Source organism: Apteryx rowi, unplaced genomic scaffold (genome assembly GCF_003343035.1).
Source record: "Apteryx rowi isolate R43461 unplaced genomic scaffold, aptRow1 scaffold_7, whole genome shotgun sequence".
Taxonomy (NCBI): Eukaryota; Metazoa; Chordata; class Aves; order Apterygiformes; family Apterygidae; genus Apteryx; species Apteryx rowi.
In genome coordinates this window covers 7,247,191-7,267,294 of record NW_020450982.1, presented here as the reverse complement: position 1 = coordinate 7,267,294, position 20,104 = coordinate 7,247,191, and the positions used below count along the sequence as shown (strand labels likewise).

Below are 20,104 nucleotides of genomic sequence, written 5' to 3'. Positions count from 1 at the left end.
TGGATAGAGCTATAGACTGAATCCCCTGAGCCTTCATGGTCAAGCCTGCCTCTGTACCAGCTCTAAATTGCCATGCCAGTCAACATGCTTTATGAGCTACTGACAGATGGCCTCTGCAACCTTGCTGCTGTGAGGAGTCTTTTCCTGATCTTCAGCCACTTGTAGCTCATCTCTGGACCTTTTTCCAGTTCCTCAGGCTCCATTCTAAATCAGTGCTGAAGTGCCACACTGCCGGTGCTAGTTTGTGTGGGCTCTGGGCCCCTTCCTGTATCATCCAGGCGTATTTGTGTCTTGGCAGCCTGGCTCGTAGCAGGAGGAGGCCAAGGCTTCAGGGGCTCTCTGGATGGGCAGTGTTATGAAACAGGTAAGGACTGAGCATCTCTGCCTGCCACTCTCCAGGCAATAGGCTCTGCGGGGCAGCTCCCGCCACGCGGCGAGGCACTCCCGTCTCCGGGAGTCAGGGCCATGTCAGAACAATGGGTGGAGAGCAGGAAACGCTGCATGGGAAACAGGATTTCGCTCCACTGTCGCCAGCCGCGGCCCCTTGGCCTCCTTCCTTTCCCTTGCTGAGCCCTGCTCAAGAGAGATCTTCCCACAGCCGTCGGTCCCCACTGCTCCCCAGCACCACTCTCTCGCACCAGCCATCCTGACAGGCATCGGGAGCGTGCTGAGGGGCCGAGGATGCTGCTGTGCAAACAGGTGCCGGTGTGAGATCTTCTCCTTGCGGGTGAGGAAGGGTGCTGAGACTCTTCCCTGCCAGGCTGGAGGAGTCAGCATGGCTCTGGGTGCTTTGAATATGCAGCCGTGATTCCTCCAGGAACGGGGTCCCTGCTCCCCGACAGATCAGCAGCTGGGGAACAGGCCTCGGTGGCTTCTTTGCCACAAAGTCCTGCTCGTGCCATTCTCTTCCCATTGCCGCCTGGGCTGCCTGCGCCGATCCCCGGGACCGGCTGAGACCCCGGCAGAAGCTGAGCAGGGCACTGGGCACAGCGCCGTCCTCAGGCAGGGAATGGGGAGCCTCTTCCTCGCTGTGCCTGCAATATGAACACCAGGACAGCCTCCTGGCTCCTCCAGACTTTGGGCAGCAGTGAAAAGGCAAGATGGGAGCTGTGGACAGAGAGCAAGAGTCCTGAACCACCCCTTGCGGGGAGCGGATAGGGAGCAGCAGTCCTCTGGTTCCTTCTCTTGCTTTTGGGGCATGTCTGGGATTTTCTGACCCGTGCCAAATTCAGGACACATTTCAAGGACATGGGACTCCAGGTTTATCTTCTACTTCTCCTCCCATGGCTGACAGGTAAATTCTTCTCCTTCTTCCCTTCTGCTCCCAGGGAACCAGCCCCTTCCCCAGGGAGGCTTTGTGGGACTAGAGAATAGAGGGCAYTCAGCAGTGCTGGGGGTTGGGATGGAGCAGGGTTTGCTCTCTTCAGAGCTGCTTGTGTGTAGAGATGGGCTTGGAGGAAGGAAGCATCCCTTTGTGAAAGGCAATTTGGATATCTTCTCAGAGCCTGACAGAGAGGGACCCAGACCTCAGGGTGGAGCTGCCCTCTCCCACTTGCCTCTCCCCTGGCATGGGGCTGGCAACATGACCAGCTCRCAGGAGGAAAGGCCAGGAGGAAGAGGAGCGCCAGGACCTCCCATCCTGCTTGGGCTGCATGCTGGGTTCATGCAGGTGCCCCTGGGGCATTGAGGTGGGGACTCTCCAAAAAGAGACTAAAAATCCCCACCCTGCTGTCCAAATGGRCTCTGTATCGACCTGGTGACAGGGAGCGAGGCTGTGCCCCAGCACAGCTCCTGAGSTGTGCAGCAGGCAAGAAGGCCCGGGGAGGAGGGGTTTACATCTCAGTTATGGGGTTTGTCATGATGACTGACCCTGATGCAGGGCTGGGATGGCTGGTGCTCTTGTCTGGCATGCAAGGACCCCTTGACACACCCTTGTGCTCCCCTTCCTAGGAGCCATCCTGGACATCACCCTAATTGCCAATGTGCAGAGCCTGTCCCACTCTGACTTCTTCCTCTCCTGTGTCATGGGTGAGCGTGATGTGAGTTACCTGCAGATCGAGAGGGACAACAAGATTGTGATGACACACCCCAAGACGGGCTTCCAGAACTACCGCAACCGCAGCAACCACGTCCAGGCCAGGGGCTTCTCCATGCCCGACCTGGTGGGGATCCTCTACTGCCTGGGGCGCACACCAACAGAGCAGGCTCAGGTGGTCTACGTGCACAACAGCCACAATGGTGAGTGGGCTGGGGGCTGATAGGGCACTGCCATGTTCCCCTGGAAGCTCCTCCACATGCGAGCTGGAGATCATGTGTGAGCAGTTACAGGCTTCCTCCCCTACATGCTGAGCTTTGCAGTCCTAGTGCAACTGAGGGAGGTGTGGGGGGGAACAGTGGTGACTCGCTCTTCGAAGCCAGATTTGGGGTCTGCTGGCACTAGAAGGCCAACAGCCCTTTGCTCATTGGGTAATCASCACCTTGCCACAGCACCTTTAGCACTTGAGCAGGACATGGGAGATGTGATTGACAACCAGTGGGGCTTGTTTCACTCAAGCGCCAGTCATGAGCAGCATGCATTTATCTCAGATGTTTGTATGGCACTGCAGATGATTAACTTGTGACATACAGGAGATGACACCTAGTCCAGTAAAGTAGCATTTGCACCCTCCCAAAGATATGGGATGACTGTGATTTCCAGCTGAGGAATATGGCTGAACTCCAAGGTCGTTTCATGTCTTGCAGCAGAGTTGTGGGGCACCTGTCTCAAGGAGGTTTGCAGGGAAGGGCAACAGTCACATTGTAGGCAGCTGGCTGAGATGGGAATTGTGCCCAAGATCAGGCCAAGGTCCAAGCGACAGGAAGCCAGACGGCTCTGGAGGAGAGTGTCTCTGGTAGCAAGGGTTGGAAATCATTAACCTGGAGGAGATTAGCCCAYCACAGAGTAGCACTTCCAGCCTCATGCCAGGAGGACCGCAAAGGGGCTGACTCTGCCCAGCACCGTGCCTGTGAATGGGAATGTTGCAGTAGCAGGTGCCAAGGAGCCTGCAGGATCAGAGTGAAGAAAACCCACTGAGGGGGCTCTCACCTGCATGTCTGGGATCGTAACKGGCTCTTCAAAGCAGGTATAAGGAATAAGCTGTACTGGGGCTCCCGGGGAGCCTGAGGGTGCACAAAGCAGCTTCTTGTGCGGAGATACACCTCCTTTCACTCTCCTTGGGAGTAAGGCTGTGCCCTCCGGATATGAACGTGTGCTTTGGCGAGCTCAGGGCTGCCARGCTCCTTGCAGCAGCGGGACTTTGTGGCCTCCTGCGATGGCAAGAAGCATTGGCAAGGGCTTGCAGGCAGTCAAGGGCAATGAGCGCTGGGCTTTTGTCTTCATGCTCCATCTCCTATTTTGTGCCTTGTAAGCCTAAAGGGCAGCCCTGGGCTAGGTCACAACAGGGGTAATGTCCAGGTTTAACGTTGCCCAACACTACCCCCTCTAACCTCCCCTTTTCAGGTTCTTGAGACTGCAAAAGTGTGACTATCAGGACTGAAATTTTCTGTATTAGGTAATTGCCTTAGGAAGCTTTCTGGGTCCTTTTTAGAAAGTCTCAGCTAAAACAGTCCACCTGTTGCTGAGAATGAAGTGAGGGGACTACATATTCCCTTGCCTATGTTAAAACACAGTTTTACTATAATTTTTTGAGCAGCTCTAATATCTCCAAGCTGTGGAACAGAGATTGCGATAAGGAACAGGCCTCTGGGGTTCAAGCATCCTCCAAAGAGCAGTGACTGGGACTGTGTCCTTGGCCAGAAGTTTGACCTGAAAATGGCAGCAGTCATATCGGAAACAGAGACGACTAGTCTGGATAAACAGAGCGCCAAAGAGGCGCCGGCAGAGGACAAATAGAGTCAGGGGGATACGCTAATACCAGACRTAAAAGCGTATAGGAAAGACTGAGTCCACTGTGAAGTTCAAAGAATAGTACTGTATGTTAAAGAAGGGCTGAAGTCGAACCAGGTTTAGAAACTAACTGTATCAGTAAGCAACAGAGGAGGCCTTTCTGCGGGATTTCCCTGTCACTTGGCAGGACAAAGCAGGCAGAGCGCTGCGGTAGGGCTATTTGCTGGCCACGAGGGTCCAGGGGCCCAGGAGCACAGCGGGGGGCTTCATGCCCCCGTACGTCCCCGATGAAAGTCACAGAGGGAGATGAGAACTTTGGGGTTGCAGAGATGGAGCTGCTCCGCGCCAGCCCCTGGCTCACCGCAGGGACCTGGTTCACAATATCGCTTCCCACGAGCTGCTCACTGACACCCCCTCTTACGTGCCTGGGTTCAAAACCCCTGCGGGAGTAACAGGAGTCAAAAAAACTGCCATTGGTCTGTTTAATTTAGAGAAGGAGAAGTAACTAAAAATGAGGAAGACTGTTCAAAGGAAAAGGTAACTAAAAATGTTAGATCTTTGCAGGGGGACTGAGGGCCATGTAAGGAAACCGTCTTGGAGGTTCAAGTGCGTGTCACCTCTCATAAAAAGGCTAAGAAAGCACAAAAGTGCACATGAATCACTATGTAGCTGGTAGGGAAAATTGCTAGAAGCAAGCTGGTATCTTCCAAAAGGTTGTGCACAAATGAAAAAGAAAAAAAAAAAGAAAAAAGAAAATAGGAAGGATCCTAAACTTTGAAAGGTTTAATGCAAAAACACAGTAAAATAGACCAAAAAAGAATGTAAGGGGCAATTTAGGAAAGGTTTAAAATTGACAATACATTATTTTTCAAAATCTCAGGGGCAGAAGGTCTCTCAGACAGGCCACTGCAGAAAAAAGAAATTAATTTTTTTTGCATCTATGTACACCATAGAGAAGTTTGGGAAAATTCCCACAATGAAACCTTAATTTATAGGGGAACTTGTCAGAAAGCTTGTCAGAAAGTGCTGATAGAAGAGGACGTGGAATAAATAGCCAAAATGAACAATACCTTGTTGCCAGGACTGTGTTGCCATGAAAAGTACCTTATTGCTAAATTGCTGACTGTGGTGTGTGACCTCTTTCTTAAAATTACCTTGGTGCCAGAGGACTGACYGCAAGGTTGCTAGCGTGATGCCAGCTTTTTTAAAAGGGTTTCTAGGTAGGGAATTACAGGCCTGTAAACATAAATCTCAACCAGACAATTGATAGAAACTGTAATAAAGAGCAGAATTAGTAGGCACACGACACCCTGAGAAAGAACCATCGGATGTTTTATAAAGGCAGGTAATGCCCCGTAGCTGGATTTCTTCGAAGGTGTCGGTAGCAAGGATAACGTGGGAGATCTGGTTGATGCTGTCTGCTCATGTTCCCAGAAAGCATTAAGAAAATTCCCTTCCAAAGGCTCTTTGAAAGAAACTAAGCAACCGTGGGGTGACAGGGGAGGTCTTTACATGGATCAGTAACTGAATAAAAGAAAGGAAACAAGAATAGGAGTTAATTTGCAGTTTTTGCCATGCAGAGAAAACACCACTAGAGTCGCACAGTGTCTCCGCAGGGATCTGTGCTACTGGATGTATTCATAAATGACTGGAAAAGTGACCATGTTTGCTGATGTTACTAAGCTAATCAGGGAGAGAAAGAGGAGGGGTGAGTTCTGTGAAGAACTGCGGAAACTGAGTCGCAAGTGATAAAGTGGCAGAGGAAACTCAGTGGAGGTAAATGCAAAGCGATGCACATGGGAACCCTCTGCTTCCCCTGGAAAATGCTGGGCTCTCACTCTTGGCGGTCAGACCCCAGGGCTGCAACAACAGTTTCTGTAGGTATGAGGTGAATGCTCAGGAGAAAATCCTGACTCTCAGAAAGRCTGTGTTAGACCTAAGGAAGGTTCAGAGGAGAGCAATGCTGACGACTAAAGGTGTGGGACAGCAGCAGCACRAGGATCATCTAGGCAGAGAGATACTCCTCAGACTGGAAAAGAGATGGCTGTAGAGGGGTATGATAGAGGTCTATGAGATCCTGAGTGTCTGGGAGTGGGTGCCGAGCAATCACTTATTCTCTCCCACTGCCAATACAAGGAAGTAGTAATTGGCAGGTGCAAAAGGAAGGAGAGGAGGTGGCTTCTTGTGCAGCCAGTATTTAGCCTCAGGAACGCCAAGCTGCAGGTAGGACAGGCTAAATTTGTATGCATTTTAAAAGGAACTGCAAAATCCATGGAAGAAAAACCTCAGCTGGGGCATATTGAATAGAAAGTTAATACCTGACTCAGGAAGTTCCTGAGCGAAAATTGCTGAAGCCTGGGAGGCTCTTCTGGGAATTACTGGGACACGCTCGACCTGTTAGGCTCTTCCCCAGGCCTCCACTGTGTGCCCCATTTCCTCCTCACTGCTGGCCACTGCTGGAGACACCACATGGAGCTGGATGTGCCTCTGGTCTGACTCAGCACGGCCGCTTTCGATGTGTGCGATCTGGCACGTTGGGAGGCTGCGACTGCCAGAACCCAAATGTGCCCTTTTTTGTGTCTGTCCTGGCACACCCAGGGCCTGGTTCCTCTGCCCTTAACATATTTATAGCCTGATTTACGCTCAAAGCAGGGCTCTGGCTGACTCACTGTACAGCTATGAGAGCTCATTGCTGCTGCATACCTGAATGCCTGGGAAACGATAGCTATGGCAGTGCTGTAGCCAAATGCTCTGGTAAAGGCAGGGGCAGCCGCTGGCTGACAAGGTGGTGCGCAGGTCCTCGGTTCCCGGCCCCTCGCCTGCCTGTACTGCTGCCTTCGCTTGCTCCGTAACCCTGACCCGGGGGTGATGACCTGCTGAGAAGTGTCACCTGCCTTCTGCTTCCACCCTCAGCGAAGAGGGGGCAAATCCAAGTTTTTCAGGCAAACTGTTTACCATTCCAAAATTCTTAGCTCTTGGAACCTTTTCCGATGTTTCTTGGCATGATAAATACCTGCCGCGGACAGCAGTCGGTGCATGTTTAGTTGGGCGGCTGCCGCGTTAACCAGGCACCCTGATGTCATGGGGCTCATTGAGGTCATGAGCCGCGGTGCTGTGTGAAAGCACCGGGTGCCCCCAGCCTGAGCGAGGCTGCAGATGCCTGCGCAGTGGGTGCCGCCTGGCGCTGGGCCACATGTCTGGTCGGCTGATGCAGAGGGGGCCAGCGCTGCCCTCGGGTGTGTGTGCAACCACCCCACCACTCAGCACGTTCTCCCTTCTTGCAGCCCACCTATTCCCTGAGAAGGCCACGCAGTCCGTGAACATCGCTGAGCCAGCCACCTTCTCCGCCAGAGTCCTCAAGAAGAAGGAGACGGACGTTATGTGGAAAAGAAATGGCAAGTGATCTGGGGAGCCCCCCTGGGGGGGGGGGCTGCAGCAATGTGGCCCGTGCTGGCCACAGGGCCAGCCCTAAGGCACGCTCCCACGCCGCAGCGGCCGCCACGGCCYCTCTGCCCCCTTGCAGGTACCTACTACCAGACCACAGACCGGGGCGAGGTGCGGGACAACGTCTTCACACTGACGCTCCCTAACGTGAGCGTGAGCGAGAACGGCGTCTACAGCGCCACGTTTATGGGGGACAGCCCACTGTGGAGCGCCTTCTACAGACTGATCGTCAGAGGTGAGAAGGGCCGGGGTCGGTGAAGGACAGCCATGGCCCCGGGCTCCCCCGCTGCCCCCAGGGCTGGGGCTGTGATGGGGTGCAGTGGGCCGCTGTGTTCTGGAGGAGAACAGGAGACACTGGGGCTGCAGGTCTCGGCATGCTGCTGGGTCTTGGCAGTGGAAGCAAGTGCAGGTACAGGCAATGGAGGCGCCCGTGGACCTGGCCAGAGTGACAGGGAGGCCGAGGGGTTGGGGGCAGCAAATTGGGGGGCAATGGGTTTGTCATCCCTGCTCTCTCTGCAGCATGTGCCGCAAAGAAATGGGGGCCCTCCTGCGAGAAGGACTGCCCTGACTGTCTGAATGGGGGTGTCTGCCATGACCACGTTGGTGAATGCATCTGCCCTCCCGGGTTCATGGGCACTCGCTGTGAGAGAGGTAGGGTGTCTGGCTGCCTCCCCTCCACAGGGGCCCAGCAGCAGGAGCTGTGCCCGGGGCACATGCGGGGACCTCCGTCAAGCTCCTACACTCGGGAACCGCAGCTAGAAACTCCACACGCCTCTCTGGCCCTGGTGTCCCTGTTTTTGGAGCAGGCCTGGGGCCATCCCCCTTCTTTGCATGACAAGACTACAGGGGGGCAATGAGTTTGTGTGGGGGCCCCTTGCACGCTTGGGACAATTTTGTGGAGCCCCAGGACACCGAGCCAGTGGCATGTCCCTGCACAAGCAGTGCCCAGGAGGAGGATGAGTGTATTTGGGAAGGAAGCCCAGCTAACAGCTGGTGAGGGCAGATGACATTCTTGTTTTTCAGCCTGTCGGGAAGGCCAGTTCGGCCGTAACTGCCAGGAGACGTGCCAGAGAGCCCAGGGCTGCAGGGGGCTCAGCTTCTGCCTTCCAGACCCCTATGGCTGCTCCTGCGCCTCCGGGTGGAGTGGCTCCCGCTGCAACGAAGGTACTGGGACTCAGGCTATCCGCCTGCCCACCCCTGCCCGATGGAGGTAGCCCTCCAGCCGACTGATCCAGCACAGGGTCAGCTCATCCTTTTTGCCTGCAGAAGGCCAGGGCTTCCCCCAGGACCTGGTTCTGTTCTCCAGCAACAGCGGCACCCATGCAAATTGCTCACTGTCACATCCAGATGGTTTTATCACCACTTGCCAGGTCTCACCCCACCCTGTCTCTCACTCTGCACTGCAGCTGAGCCGGACAGTGGTCCCCATGGCACAGGAAGGAGACCTCCATCCCATACTCGCCCTTCTTTTTTGTCCTGGGTGCTGCCTGTAGCACCCGACTGATGGCTTTGGGAACAAGGGTTCTCTCTGGTTACAGGAGAGACCATGTCAGCTGCTCCATTGCTGCTCTCCCCTCTGCCTGCCAGCCACCAGGCTCTCCTGGCTCAGCAGTCTTGGTGCATGTACCAACTGCCTGCGGTCTCTGCCTCCTGGCGGGCTGGATGGCAGGTCCTGCTCTGCACCAGAACCCGGCTGTGACCCTGCACTGTGGCTGGGTGGTAACTGCAAGCTCTCCTCTTCCCTCAGCCTGTCCTCCAGGATACTATGGCCCAGACTGCGCCCTGGGGTGCTCCTGCCGAAACGGAGGCAGCTGTAACCGCTTCAGTGGCTGCTTGTGCCCCTCAGGCTGGCATGGACGGTACTGCGAGAAGTCAGGTGAGGCTGCTGCTGGCCTAGCCTAGCACGGGGGGCTGCGGCAGGTGCCTCAGGGCAATATCCCCTTGCCATTAACCCTGTGGGCAGCTGGCTACTAACCTTGACAGCCAAATCAGTAACCAACGTTGCCCTAGACCTGCTTGCAGAAATAGTCCCTAGCCCCATGGAAACAATGGTGCTGTAAGGGGAATATCTGGTCTGCCCCTTCCAAATTAGCTGTGCTCTTGCATTGCTCAGTCTGACACATGAGCTGGCGTTCTGGGCCCTGCACTGCTTCAGTTAGACCTCAGCACCCAGCCTGGACCCCAGGGCATGAGGACTGTGGGCACCGGGGCACCCAGCTCTGTGGCTGTGTGTTTGAGACTGGGGACTGGCTCTCTGGGAAAGATCTGAGCCTCTCACATGCCTGGGAAGGAGCAGGGTCTGCTTCAATGCTGCTTTCTCTATGCCAGACCGGTTCCCCCAGATCATCAGACTGGCCTCAGAGCTGGAGTTCAATCTGGGCTCAGAGCCCGTGATCAGCTGCGTGGCCACCGGGAACCCACTGCCTGCGAGTGACAGTGTGGAGATGCGCAAGGCTGACGGCACCGTGCTCAAGGTACCACCTGCTCACTGGGTGCCCTTCTCCCCACTGCCCCTACCCTGCCCTGTTGCCCCCACACTCTCCCAGCACACTGGCCTCTTCACCCCACCACAAACCATGGGCAATGGGCCCCGTCCCACATTGCAGGCTCTCCCAAAGGCACCCATCTTCCCTCTGATCTTGGCTGTTCCCAGGCCTGATGAGTTAAAATCTGCAAGYGCTGGCATGGGGAGCAGGACACGGGCTCTCACCTGACCTGGTGTGGGCTAACAGCACCCTCTGTGCCCGCAGCTGATCAAAGCCATCATTGAGCCGGGGCAGATCACATGCGAGTTCCAGGTGCTGAGCTTGACCAAGGCCGATGCAGGGCTCTGGGAGTGCAGAGTCTCCACAACTGGGGGGCAGGACAGCCGGAAAGTCAAAGTCAACATCAGAGGTGAGGGAAGGCGAGCAGCCAGAGTGGGATGACCTGGGGCCACTGGGGGAGGCTGATGGCATGGTGTGGGCATGCTAATCCGCACGTGGCCAGGGGAAAGGCCCCAGCTGCCTCCCCTTTGGGCTGGACACTGGTGGGCAGTGGAAGCATCGTGTGTCATGGTGCCAGCAGACAGGTTTGGGTGCTGATAAAAGACTTTGAGGGTCTCCCTTTCCCTGGCAAAGCTGGAGGGAGCCAAGATGTGGTGGATATTCCCACGTTCTGCTCCTCTTTGCTCCCAGTCCCACTGGCTCTGTCCCCTCCTTTGCCCCCAGTGCCGCCCACACCCCTGACCCCCCCTCGGCTACTGGCCAAGCAGAGCCGGCAGCTTGTGGTGTCGCCTGTGGATTGCTTCTCTGGTGATGGACCCATCGTCTCCATCAAGCTGCTCTACAAGCCCAAGGACGACACCTCGGTGTGGTCATCCATTGTGGGTATGTGTCCACCAGGGGCTGAGGGGGCACGGAGAGGACCTGGGCAGGAGGGAATGGCTGTCCCAGCTCGCAGGGCCCTGGACTGCTGCACCAGCTGAGGTCTGAATCCCTTCGATATCACCTGTTTTAGGCGAGACAGAGCAGAGAAAGCCCAAGGTGCCCCTGCAGACTGCTCCCAGAAGCTGGTTATTGTGAAATAGCAGGTAGAGCCAGCAAGCACTGATGCTGCTTGGAGGCCAGCTGGGCTTSTCAATGGGCTGCCTGCACAGAGATCCCTGTCGGACCATGCTCGCCTGGGCTCCAGAAGTCCTGCAGCAGCATCAGATACTTGTGTGGGGTCCCAGAGGAGTAAATGTGGGGTCCCAGTTATCCCAGCCTGCTGGCATGGGCAGAGGTCTCCATCCTGCTCACAAGGAGCCCCTGGGTCTGTCTGGGGTGATGCTGAAGAGGACACCCATGGCGGGGCAGAGTGTGGGTTGGAGGTGTTGCTTTGACAYGTCCTCTTGGCCAACAGTTGACAACAGCGAGAACATCACCCTCATGAACCTTCGGCCAGTGACTGCCTATGTCGTCAAGGTACAGCTGACTCGGCCAGGGGACGGTGGGGAGGGCAGCAAGGGGCCTGCAGCTGTCATGGTGACCGAGTGCGTAGGTAAGCAAGCCCCCATTTCCCTAAACCTAACCCTAACCCTCATCTGAACTTCCCGGTGAGTCCCTCCCCTGTGTGACCAGTGGGAACATGGGCTGCACGTTGCCAGGGAAAGAGCATGGCGCAGGGCTGAAAGCCTTCACAGCCTGCAAAGTGCCAGGGGCTTGTGAGCAATGAGTTTTTGCTGCCTTTTTATTCACAGAGCCCACAGTCAAGCCTGTGATTGAAGGCTGGTCAATAGAGGAGAAAAACACACTTCATGTCAACTGGAAATTGCCAAATAACCACGAGCCAGCACATGGGTTCATCGTCCATCTTTTTGACTCTGCAAGGAGGCTGGTCTGTGAGAAAAACATCACGTCCATATCTGTGCTGTCTGCCCGCATTGCGGATCTGGAGTTCAACACAGAGTACAGCCTGGAGGTGCTGGTGTACCATTGCATGAGCCTGGGCCCCCCCTCCGACCTCTACAAGGTCATGATAAACAGCAAAGGTAGGCACCGTGGAACATGCACATCCCCCAGCTCAGGCCAGGATGGTGGGGCTCAGGGCACAGTAACACTTATCCCAAAGCACAGAGGGCTTCAGCAGAGCAGTCTCCTACTCATAACCCACAGAGAAAGGGGAGGGCCCTGGAAAGTGGGGGAAGATCAAGTGCAGAACCAGTCTTTAGAAATGAGGAAGGGAAGAATACAGAGAATTATAATGATAAATTGATTATAAATATAACAGCAACTACCGTGAGCCAGGTCGCAGGTCCAGCTACTCCTGTATCCCATCTCTGATGGTGCATGAACTGTTGCTTGGGGACAGATAAAGGTACATGGCAAAAAGAGTCCTCATTTCCTCACTGTGCCTTGCAGCCTGCAGCACCAAGGAGCTTGGAAACATCCTAAGCTCTGCATTATCTTTAGGCTATCATGAGTGTTGCTCACAAATAGACCTGTCCACCGTGTCCTTGCCCAAGCCCTGTTTGAACTATCTATACTTCTGGGCTTTACAACATCCTGTAGCAACAAGTTCCTTGATATAATTACACATTGTGTAAAAAATTATTTCCTTTTGTTTGTTTTAATCCTGATGCCTGACAATTTCACTGGATGGTCACTAGGGCTTGTACTGAGAGAAATCTGTAGTCATTCTTTCCAGTGGAACAAACAGTCAACCCTGCATGGAGCTGGGAGATAGTGAGGAGGTGGAACACAGTCATTGTGGAATGGGGAAGAACAAATCATGTCCAATCAGTCTGACTTCCCTTTTTGACAGGGTAACTGGCCTGGTAGATAAGGGGGAAGCAGTACATAAGGCTTGTGACTTCAGTAAAACATGTCTTGTTCTGGTATGCGTTAGGAGGACTGTTGCATATAAGGCTTGAAAGATGTAATTTTTTGTGCACTCTGTGTCTGTAAGAGCTTTGTGTAATTTGGAGGGTGGGGGGAGGTGGTTTAATAAGCATATGGACAGATTGGAGAAGGTTCAGAGGAGGAAGTGTGAACTATAAGATGCTTAGAAAACACTGTGAGGAAGGGCTGAAGAGAGAAAAATCTCGTGAGAGCTATTAAATGCAAAGACAAGTAGCCTGAGAGTCCCTGAGGCTGGGAAAGTGTTTGGGGGTGCAGTCCTGCCCCACTGTTACACTGTCACAAACCCACCCATTTCTGGTCACTGCTGGAGGCAAGATATTGGGAAGGTAGTCTGATCTGCATGGGTGCCCTCATGTTTCCTGAAGAGTAGACCCAGGGAAGGTAACACTGAAGGGTGGCTTGAAAGCAATCTTCCAGCCTATGCAGGGTTGTTAGAAAGAGGACAGTGATCTTTGCTGTGCATGGCAGCCAAGGGATGGACAAGAAGTCCTCTCAGTTTGCAGCAAAGCTGCTTCAGGAAGGAGCTGGTGGCTCTGCCCACTCTGAGAGAGGTAAGCGTTGCTTCTGGTACCCAGGTTGCCATAAACTCAGCTCCTACAGAGGTTCCTGAGAGCAGCTCCCAGCAGCGGTGGCCTGTCTGCCTCTTGCTGCCTCCATGCAAGCATGGACTAGGGGTCGCTGGAGGTACCTTCAAACCTGCCGTGTCTTTGGTTGCCGTTATTGTCTGCACTGACTGGAGGGGTCTGGCTTTCCCTTCACTGCCCAGTCTGCCAAGTGCTGGGAGCCCAGAGCCCCCCAACCCCCCGGCCGGGGGCTGACGCTCTCTCCTCTCCTTGTCCCAGGCCCCTCCTCCCCACGGTCACTCTCCGCAGAGTCCCTGTCTGACACTGCAGTCAGGCTCTCCTGGCAGGTCCCTGAGTACCCCAATGGGGGCATCACCAAGTACATAGTGGAGCTGCAGCAGGTGGGGGGCACCAGTGAACCCCAATGGATTGACACAGACAGCGGCGCGGAGACGACCAAGACCGTCGGGGGCCTCAATGCCAGCACGAACTACCAGTTCCGTGTCCGGGCCAACTCCCACGTGCCAGGAGAGTGGAGCCAGCCTGTGAAAGCTAAGACCCTGGGGGATGGTGAGTGAGGCGTCCCAGCAGGGCACACACCTGGACARCTCTGGGCCTCCCTGCACCAACCCAGCCGCCTGGCTGGTGCTCCAGCCTGTGCGATCCCAGCACCATCTGGGTTCCCCGGACACGGCCGTGCCTGCTGTCTGCCTCTCTACAGGCAGGGTGGCTAACGAGGCTCTTCTGGASCTTGGGCTCAGTGCCTGGGCTGGCAAAGGGAGACCTGAGCACTCATGGTAATCTCAGAGAGCTGCTCTGAAGCAACAGCCCAAGGCTAAAACACTTGCGGGTCTCTTCAGAAATCCTGTTCCACTTAGCCCTGAGCAGGTCAAGGGGGACATGGTGACAGCACAGCACCTATGAAGTAGCTATGCCTTGGCCAGAGGGTGACACAGTGTGCAAAGGGCTAAAGGAGCAGTGCAGAGCTGGTACCAGGGAGGAGCTGACGGCTGGAAGAGAGCAGGGAGGAAGCAGAGCTTGGGCAGAAGTCCAGAAACTGATGGGTTTGGCAGCAGGAGCCTGGGCAGTAACATCTTCACCTCCATGCTAACCTACCCTCCGGGTGCATCTGTGGTTGGTGTTTATGTGGGTGCCTGGGAGCAGCACCCTGGGATGCTGGGGCAGGGCTATGGGGTCTCTGAAGCCCAGCTTGGCAGCAGCTGCTTGGCCTATCTCTACAGCTCTATCTGTCAGGCCGATTCAGCCATGAGGGCTCCGCCGTGGACCAAGATCCTTGATCCTTTCTTTTGGCAGGAGCGCTGAGCGCACCACCCAGCCTGGGCAGCCAGAGCACTGAGCAGTCGGGAGTAGACCAACAGCTGCTCTTGGCCATCATCGGCTCTGTGTCCGTCACCTGCCTCACCATCCTCTTTGCTCTCCTTGCACTTTTCCTCATCAAGAAGAATTTTTTCCACCGGCGCCGCACCTTTACATACCAGTCTGGCTCGGTGAGTGCCGCCTGCCCCACCAGGACCGTGTCCCCAGCTCCCCACGTCCCAGCCCGATCCAGGTCACGTTCTGTAGCCTCCAGTCCGGATGCAGCCAGGCCTCACTTCCACGCAGAGAGGGTGCGGAGCCCATCCTTGCCCATGACTCCTGCCCTGCTGGGCCTGCCGCAAGGGCAGAGGGGTGCCTGGTGCCTCTAACCTCACCCACTCCTGTTTTCCAGGGGGAGGAGACCATCTTGCAGTTCAACTCAGGGACCCTGACCTTGACACGCCGGCCCAAGCCACAGCCTGAGCCCCTCAGCTACCCCATCTTGGAGTGGGAAGACATCAAGTTTGAAGATATGATCGGGGAGGGGAACTTTGGTCAGGTCATCAGGGCTATGATCAAAAAGGATGGCCTGAAAATGAACGCAGCCATCAAGATGCTGAAAGGTGAGTGTCCTGTCATGGCCAGGGCTTGGTCTTAAGAATGACATCTGAGGTCTTGGCTGCCCCTCCTCACCCCAGGACTCATCCAAAGAAGACACTGAGAAGTGGCAAAAGACCTGTCTGCACCAAGCCAGGCTTCCAACCTCTGGTCCTGGGTCCGAATGGGAGTAGCTGAAATGGGGGTTATCTGTGTCAGCCCCTCCAAGCCTTCCCTGTCTCTGCCCAGAAGCACTGCTCACGGGTTGGCAGAGCCCCAGTCCATATCCTTAGCCTCTAGCATCCCCGAATGCTACCCACATGGTGCAGTCTGGGAAGCCTGTAAGCTTGTGGTCCCCATTGAATCTCCGAGGAAGCGCTGGGACAGTGCCAGTCTTTTGCTTCGTTTCACCATGCCGAACCTGGGGGTTAGCTGGCGTGATCGTCTGACCTGACAGTCTGTTGCAGTGTGAGAGGCGGCTGCCAGGGCTCCTGCTGATGGGCCAGGCCTTCCTAGGCACTGCCCTGCCAGCTTTCCAGCACACAGGAAGGGAAGTCAACTCACCAAGCCAGACAAAAATACTCAATTTTTTTGTGGGGTGAATTTTTGGCCAGTTTAGTATAATTCAGTCAGCTCAGAGGTGGGGTGGTACAGGGCAGGGGAAGAAGCACATGGCAGAATGGGGTAGGGGACAGGGAGCTTCTCTCTTTCTGCAAGCTCAGCCCCTATGAGACTGCATCCTGAGCACCATTCCTGGCTGAAGAGAAGGCAAGAGCTGGGCCACAGGAGAACAACAGAAAGGCCCTTAATGTAGGACTGAAGAGTCTGTTCCTGCTTTGCTTCCAGAGTTTGCTTCGGAGAATGACCATCGGGACTTTGCTGGGGAGCTGGAGGTGCTATGCAAACTGGGCCATCACCCCAACATCATCAACTTGCTGGGTGCCTGTGAGAACAAGGGTGAGGGCTCTTGGATGGGTTGGTGTCTCCGGCCCCACATTGTCCCCTGCCCAGATGAGCTTTCCTCTTTCCTTGACAGCGTCTGATAACCTCTGCCTTCTCCTCCCCGCTGCAGGCTACCTGTACATTGCTATTGAGTATGCCCCCTACGGAAACCTCCTTGACTTCCTCCGCAAAAGCCGAGTCCTGGAGACTGACCCAGCCTTTGCCAAGGAGCATGGGACTGCATCCACCCTCACCTCCCAGCAGCTCCTCCAGTTTGCTTCAGATGTGGCCAAGGGAATGCAGTACCTGAGTGAGAAGCAGGTATGCCCACACCTCCCCCCAGGCAAGGGCCTGCATTGCTCACAGCCTGGGGACCAAGTCCTGGGCTCCCTGTGAATATGTGTGGGGACTTGGACATGCAAGGCTACGGGTTCTGCTCTCCTCTCTGGCAAACCCTCTCAGAGCCCAGAGCATCCTTTCACCATGGGCCTGGTGACTCCTGTGTGGAGCACAAGATCCCTGGGACCAGCAGGATGGAAAATTTGGCTCTTGATCATTGGTGCCTCCTGTCTCAGTTTCAAGTCTCAGCTCTTGGCTCAGCTCTCCCCTGCTTGCTCCCTACTCAGTCAAGAGAGAGGACAAGGCTCCCTGGAGTTTCAGGAAGCTGATGAGGATTTGCTGGGAGCAGGAGCAGATGCCTGACAGGTCCAGGGAGAGCAGAAACATCCCAGACAACTTTGTCCCTCCACATCTTCAGAGCACTGTGACTTTGGCAAGCTGGTGTAGCTCACTTATGGCCTCTTTCAGTTCATTCACAGGGACCTGGCAGCCAGAAATATCTTGGTGGGAGAAAATCTGGCCTCCAAGATTGCCGACTTCGGGCTCTCCAGAGGGGAGGAGGTCTATGTGAAGAAGACAATGGTGAGGCAGGAGCTAGGAGTCTCCATGGGGCCTGCACAGGTCTGGTGGGCAGGATCCCTCCCCAGCAGTGGAAACACCCACCGTGCTGGGACTAGCAGCCTGGAGCTGGGGTTCAGGGGATGGATCCTGGCTCGGCTTGTCCTTTGCTCTTGTGCCCCTCAAGGCTGAGTGGAGCCTTTGCTGCTGCTTAGTCTTTGGCAGGGATCCCTGCCCCGCTCGGTCTGCCCTCTAGCTGCAGGGCATGCCCCCCCCCAATGATCACTCTGTGTTTCCACAGGGTCGCTTGCCGGTTCGCTGGATGGCCATTGAGTCCCTGAACTACAGTGTGTATACCACCAAGAGTGATGTGTAAGTCCTGCAGGCACCAACACATGGGTTGGGGGCACGGAAATGGCCACCTCCATCCCTCCCTGAGGCACTCCATGCCCTCAGGGCAGTTGGTGCAGCGCTGCTCTTGCACTAGGTGTTGGCAAGGGAGAAGGCGATGCCAGTGCAACCCTGCTGACTCTGCCCGAGGTCTGGCTGTCCACGCTCTCCTGCCTGCCCTCCTGGCTGCAGCTCAGCCCTAGCCCTGTCCCAGTCCCAGCACAAAACCCTCTGGCTTCATGCCCGTGCCCAGGAGTGGGACACAGCTAGCAGTTCCACATCACAGCCTGGTCTCCTTCTATTTCAGATGGTCATTCGGTGTCCTGCTTTGGGAGATTGTCAGCTTGGGTAAGGCTCTTCTTAGTCCCCTATGCCCATTTGGGTCCCTGCAGGTCTGGCAGAGTCCTTCTTCTGCAGCCTTGGAGGGGCTCCCTGGGAGCCCTGAGGAACGGTGGCTGGGGGCCTGGGGCAAACCATGCTACCCAGGCACTGCCCCAGGGATGGGCAGGTGGCACCATGTGGGACCTGCCCAGGGCTCTGCATTGGGGGATGAGGAAACTGTCCCCATCACAGCCACATCTATGTCTCTTGCCCACAGGGGGGACACCATACTGTGGAATGACGTGTGCCGAGCTCTATGAGAAGCTCCCTCAGGGTTACCGCATGGAGAAGCCACGCAACTGTGATGATGAGGTGTAAGTGGGCAGAAAGCCCCGGCCCAGGGCAGGGCTCAGTGGATGCACTGTCCTGAGAGCAGGGCTGTTGTGCTCAACTGGGCCAGTCCCTCTGGGCTGTGGTTTGGCTTGACAGCGGTGTCCCTGCACCCTGTGCTTCCCACCACCCAACTGGGCTCCCACTGGCTGGTCTGCCTGTGCAGCATTACCAGGAGAAGAGCTGGGGTCCCATGTCCCAGCCACCCATCTCCACGCTTTGCCTCTGCACCTGCTTCTCCCCATCTCACATAAACAGCTTTGCTGCCCCCCTACGCCCCCCATGCTAACCTGGTGTGGGTCTCTGCCCCCAGGTACGAGCTGATGCGGCAGTGCTGGCGTGACCGCCCCTACGAGCGCCCACCCTTTGCCCAGATCTCCATGCAGCTCATCCGCATGCTGGAGGCCAGAAAGGTGGGTGTCCGTGGAGGCATGGCTCGGTGCAGGGTGCCTGCATTGCCCTGGGCTGGGCGTGGGGTCTGCACATGGAGGGCTCTGGGCACTGCTGGCTCCCCAAGGAGTGCTAGAGAGATGCCCAGCTTGCACAGGGACCAAAGGCTGGGGGACTCCCTGGACAGCCCCCTGCTTGGGGGGCATCCAACACCAATCCCTGTCTGAAGCCCACCAAGTGCAGTGACTCCCCCTGGCAGCTCCGCAGGCTCCCAGCCCTGCGCCCCGGGGTGCTGCACCTGTGAGTGTGCCACTAGGTGCAGGATGGGGGACAGGGACAGGGACTCTGTCACAACCTGCTCCTGACTTGGGTTCCCCATGCAGGCCTACGTGAACATGGCCCTGTTTGAGAACTTCACCTACGCAGGGATCGATGCCACCGCAGAGGAGGCGTGAGGCTGCACCCAGCACTGTGCAGCCAGCTGCCCAGCTACGCCAGCTCATGGCCCCACTGCAGAGGGACAACACTGGCCCCCAGCCTGCTGGAATAATGCTGTGGGAACAAGGGGCTGCCTGACCCCCCCTGGGTCAGAGCCCCAAACACTGGTGACCCTTCCTGAGAGTGCCCTTCCACRCAGCAGGACTGCATTTTTCCCTCCCCGGCTGCCTCCCAAGGTGTGCTGGCCACGTTGGCATGCCACTGGCCTCTGACAGTGGTTCCACACAGCTGGGGGATGTGCTGGAATGTCCCCAAAGGACAAGACCCTGGCTGCAYGCCCTGCATGGTGTTTGCAGCAGAGTTATGGCAGGAGAAGGGCTCTCCTAGGAGCTGGCAGATGCTGCAGCTCGGACCTCTGGAAGTGTGTAGGAGCTGGCCTATGCATGAGGACATAAATGCCCATCCTCTGGGGTGAGAGATGGAAGCAGAGACCTGGCAGCTCACTGCCCTGCAGGCTCTCAGTGTGCTCGGGGTCTGACTCAGTGCCAGGTCCTGAGCACTGTCCTGATGAGGCTGCAAACATTGCTGCCAGCATGGGATGAGGCAGCCCCAGGGTGCGAGAAAGGATGGTGCTAGCTGTGCATGGCCTCCAGCTCTGCACTAACCCTTTGGAGATTGCCAGTTCTGCTTTCTGTTCAATAAATGTAGCGCAACAGACACCCATGGTCTGGGGAAGGGAGAGGTGGGTTACCAGCTCTGCGTTGCTGAAGGCCCTGCGGAAGGGGACCTGGGGCCCTGCCAGTCTGCTGCGGTGGTGATTCATTGGGATCCTGTCGGCTGTCTGGGTCCTCCGATGGCAGGGATTCCCCAGCGCCCCCAGACAAGCCCCACGTTTCATTATGCAGTGGGAAAGGTTTTTCTTAATATCAAACTGGGATCTCCCCACCTGCAATTTAAGACCGTGACTTGTCCTGTCCCCCAAGGATATGGAAAACAAATTATTTCCTTCCTTTGTGCAGCAGCCTCTCACATATTTGAAAACTGTTACTGCAGCTTCCCCTCAGCTGGCCCCTCTTTATGGGGAACAACCCCAGTTCCTCCAGCCTTTCCCTGCAGCGCAGGTTGTGTTGCTGTGGCTCTCCCCTGGA

The 20,104-nt window shown here is 56.0% G+C and overlaps 1 protein-coding gene across 2 annotated transcripts; it reads left to right on the top strand.

Annotated features, from left to right (window-relative positions):
• The first annotated feature begins 541 nt into the window (after positions 1–541).
• Positions 542–19,673, top strand: TIE1 (tyrosine kinase with immunoglobulin like and EGF like domains 1). Of its 2 annotated transcripts, none has more exons than XM_026086840.1 (23): positions 542–1,294; positions 1,951–2,238; positions 7,171–7,281; positions 7,410–7,565; positions 7,850–7,981; positions 8,354–8,494; positions 9,078–9,206; positions 9,659–9,804; positions 10,081–10,225; positions 10,540–10,698; positions 11,213–11,350; positions 11,550–11,840; positions 13,554–13,844; positions 14,589–14,782; positions 15,004–15,214; positions 16,035–16,145; positions 16,261–16,451; positions 16,938–17,051; positions 17,329–17,399; positions 17,725–17,765; positions 18,016–18,112; positions 18,442–18,541; positions 18,902–19,673. In XM_026086840.1, the coding sequence occupies exons 1-23, from the start codon at positions 1,249–1,251 to the stop codon at positions 18,971–18,973; spliced, it is 3,375 nt and encodes a 1,124-aa protein (XP_025942625.1). In that variant the 5' UTR covers positions 542–1,248; the 3' UTR covers positions 18,974–19,673. The 2 variants fall into 2 exon arrangements, with proteins under 2 accessions (XP_025942625.1, XP_025942624.1); XM_026086839.1 differs by having other exon boundaries at positions 14,589–14,902.
• Positions 19,674–20,104: the final 431 nt, after the last annotated feature.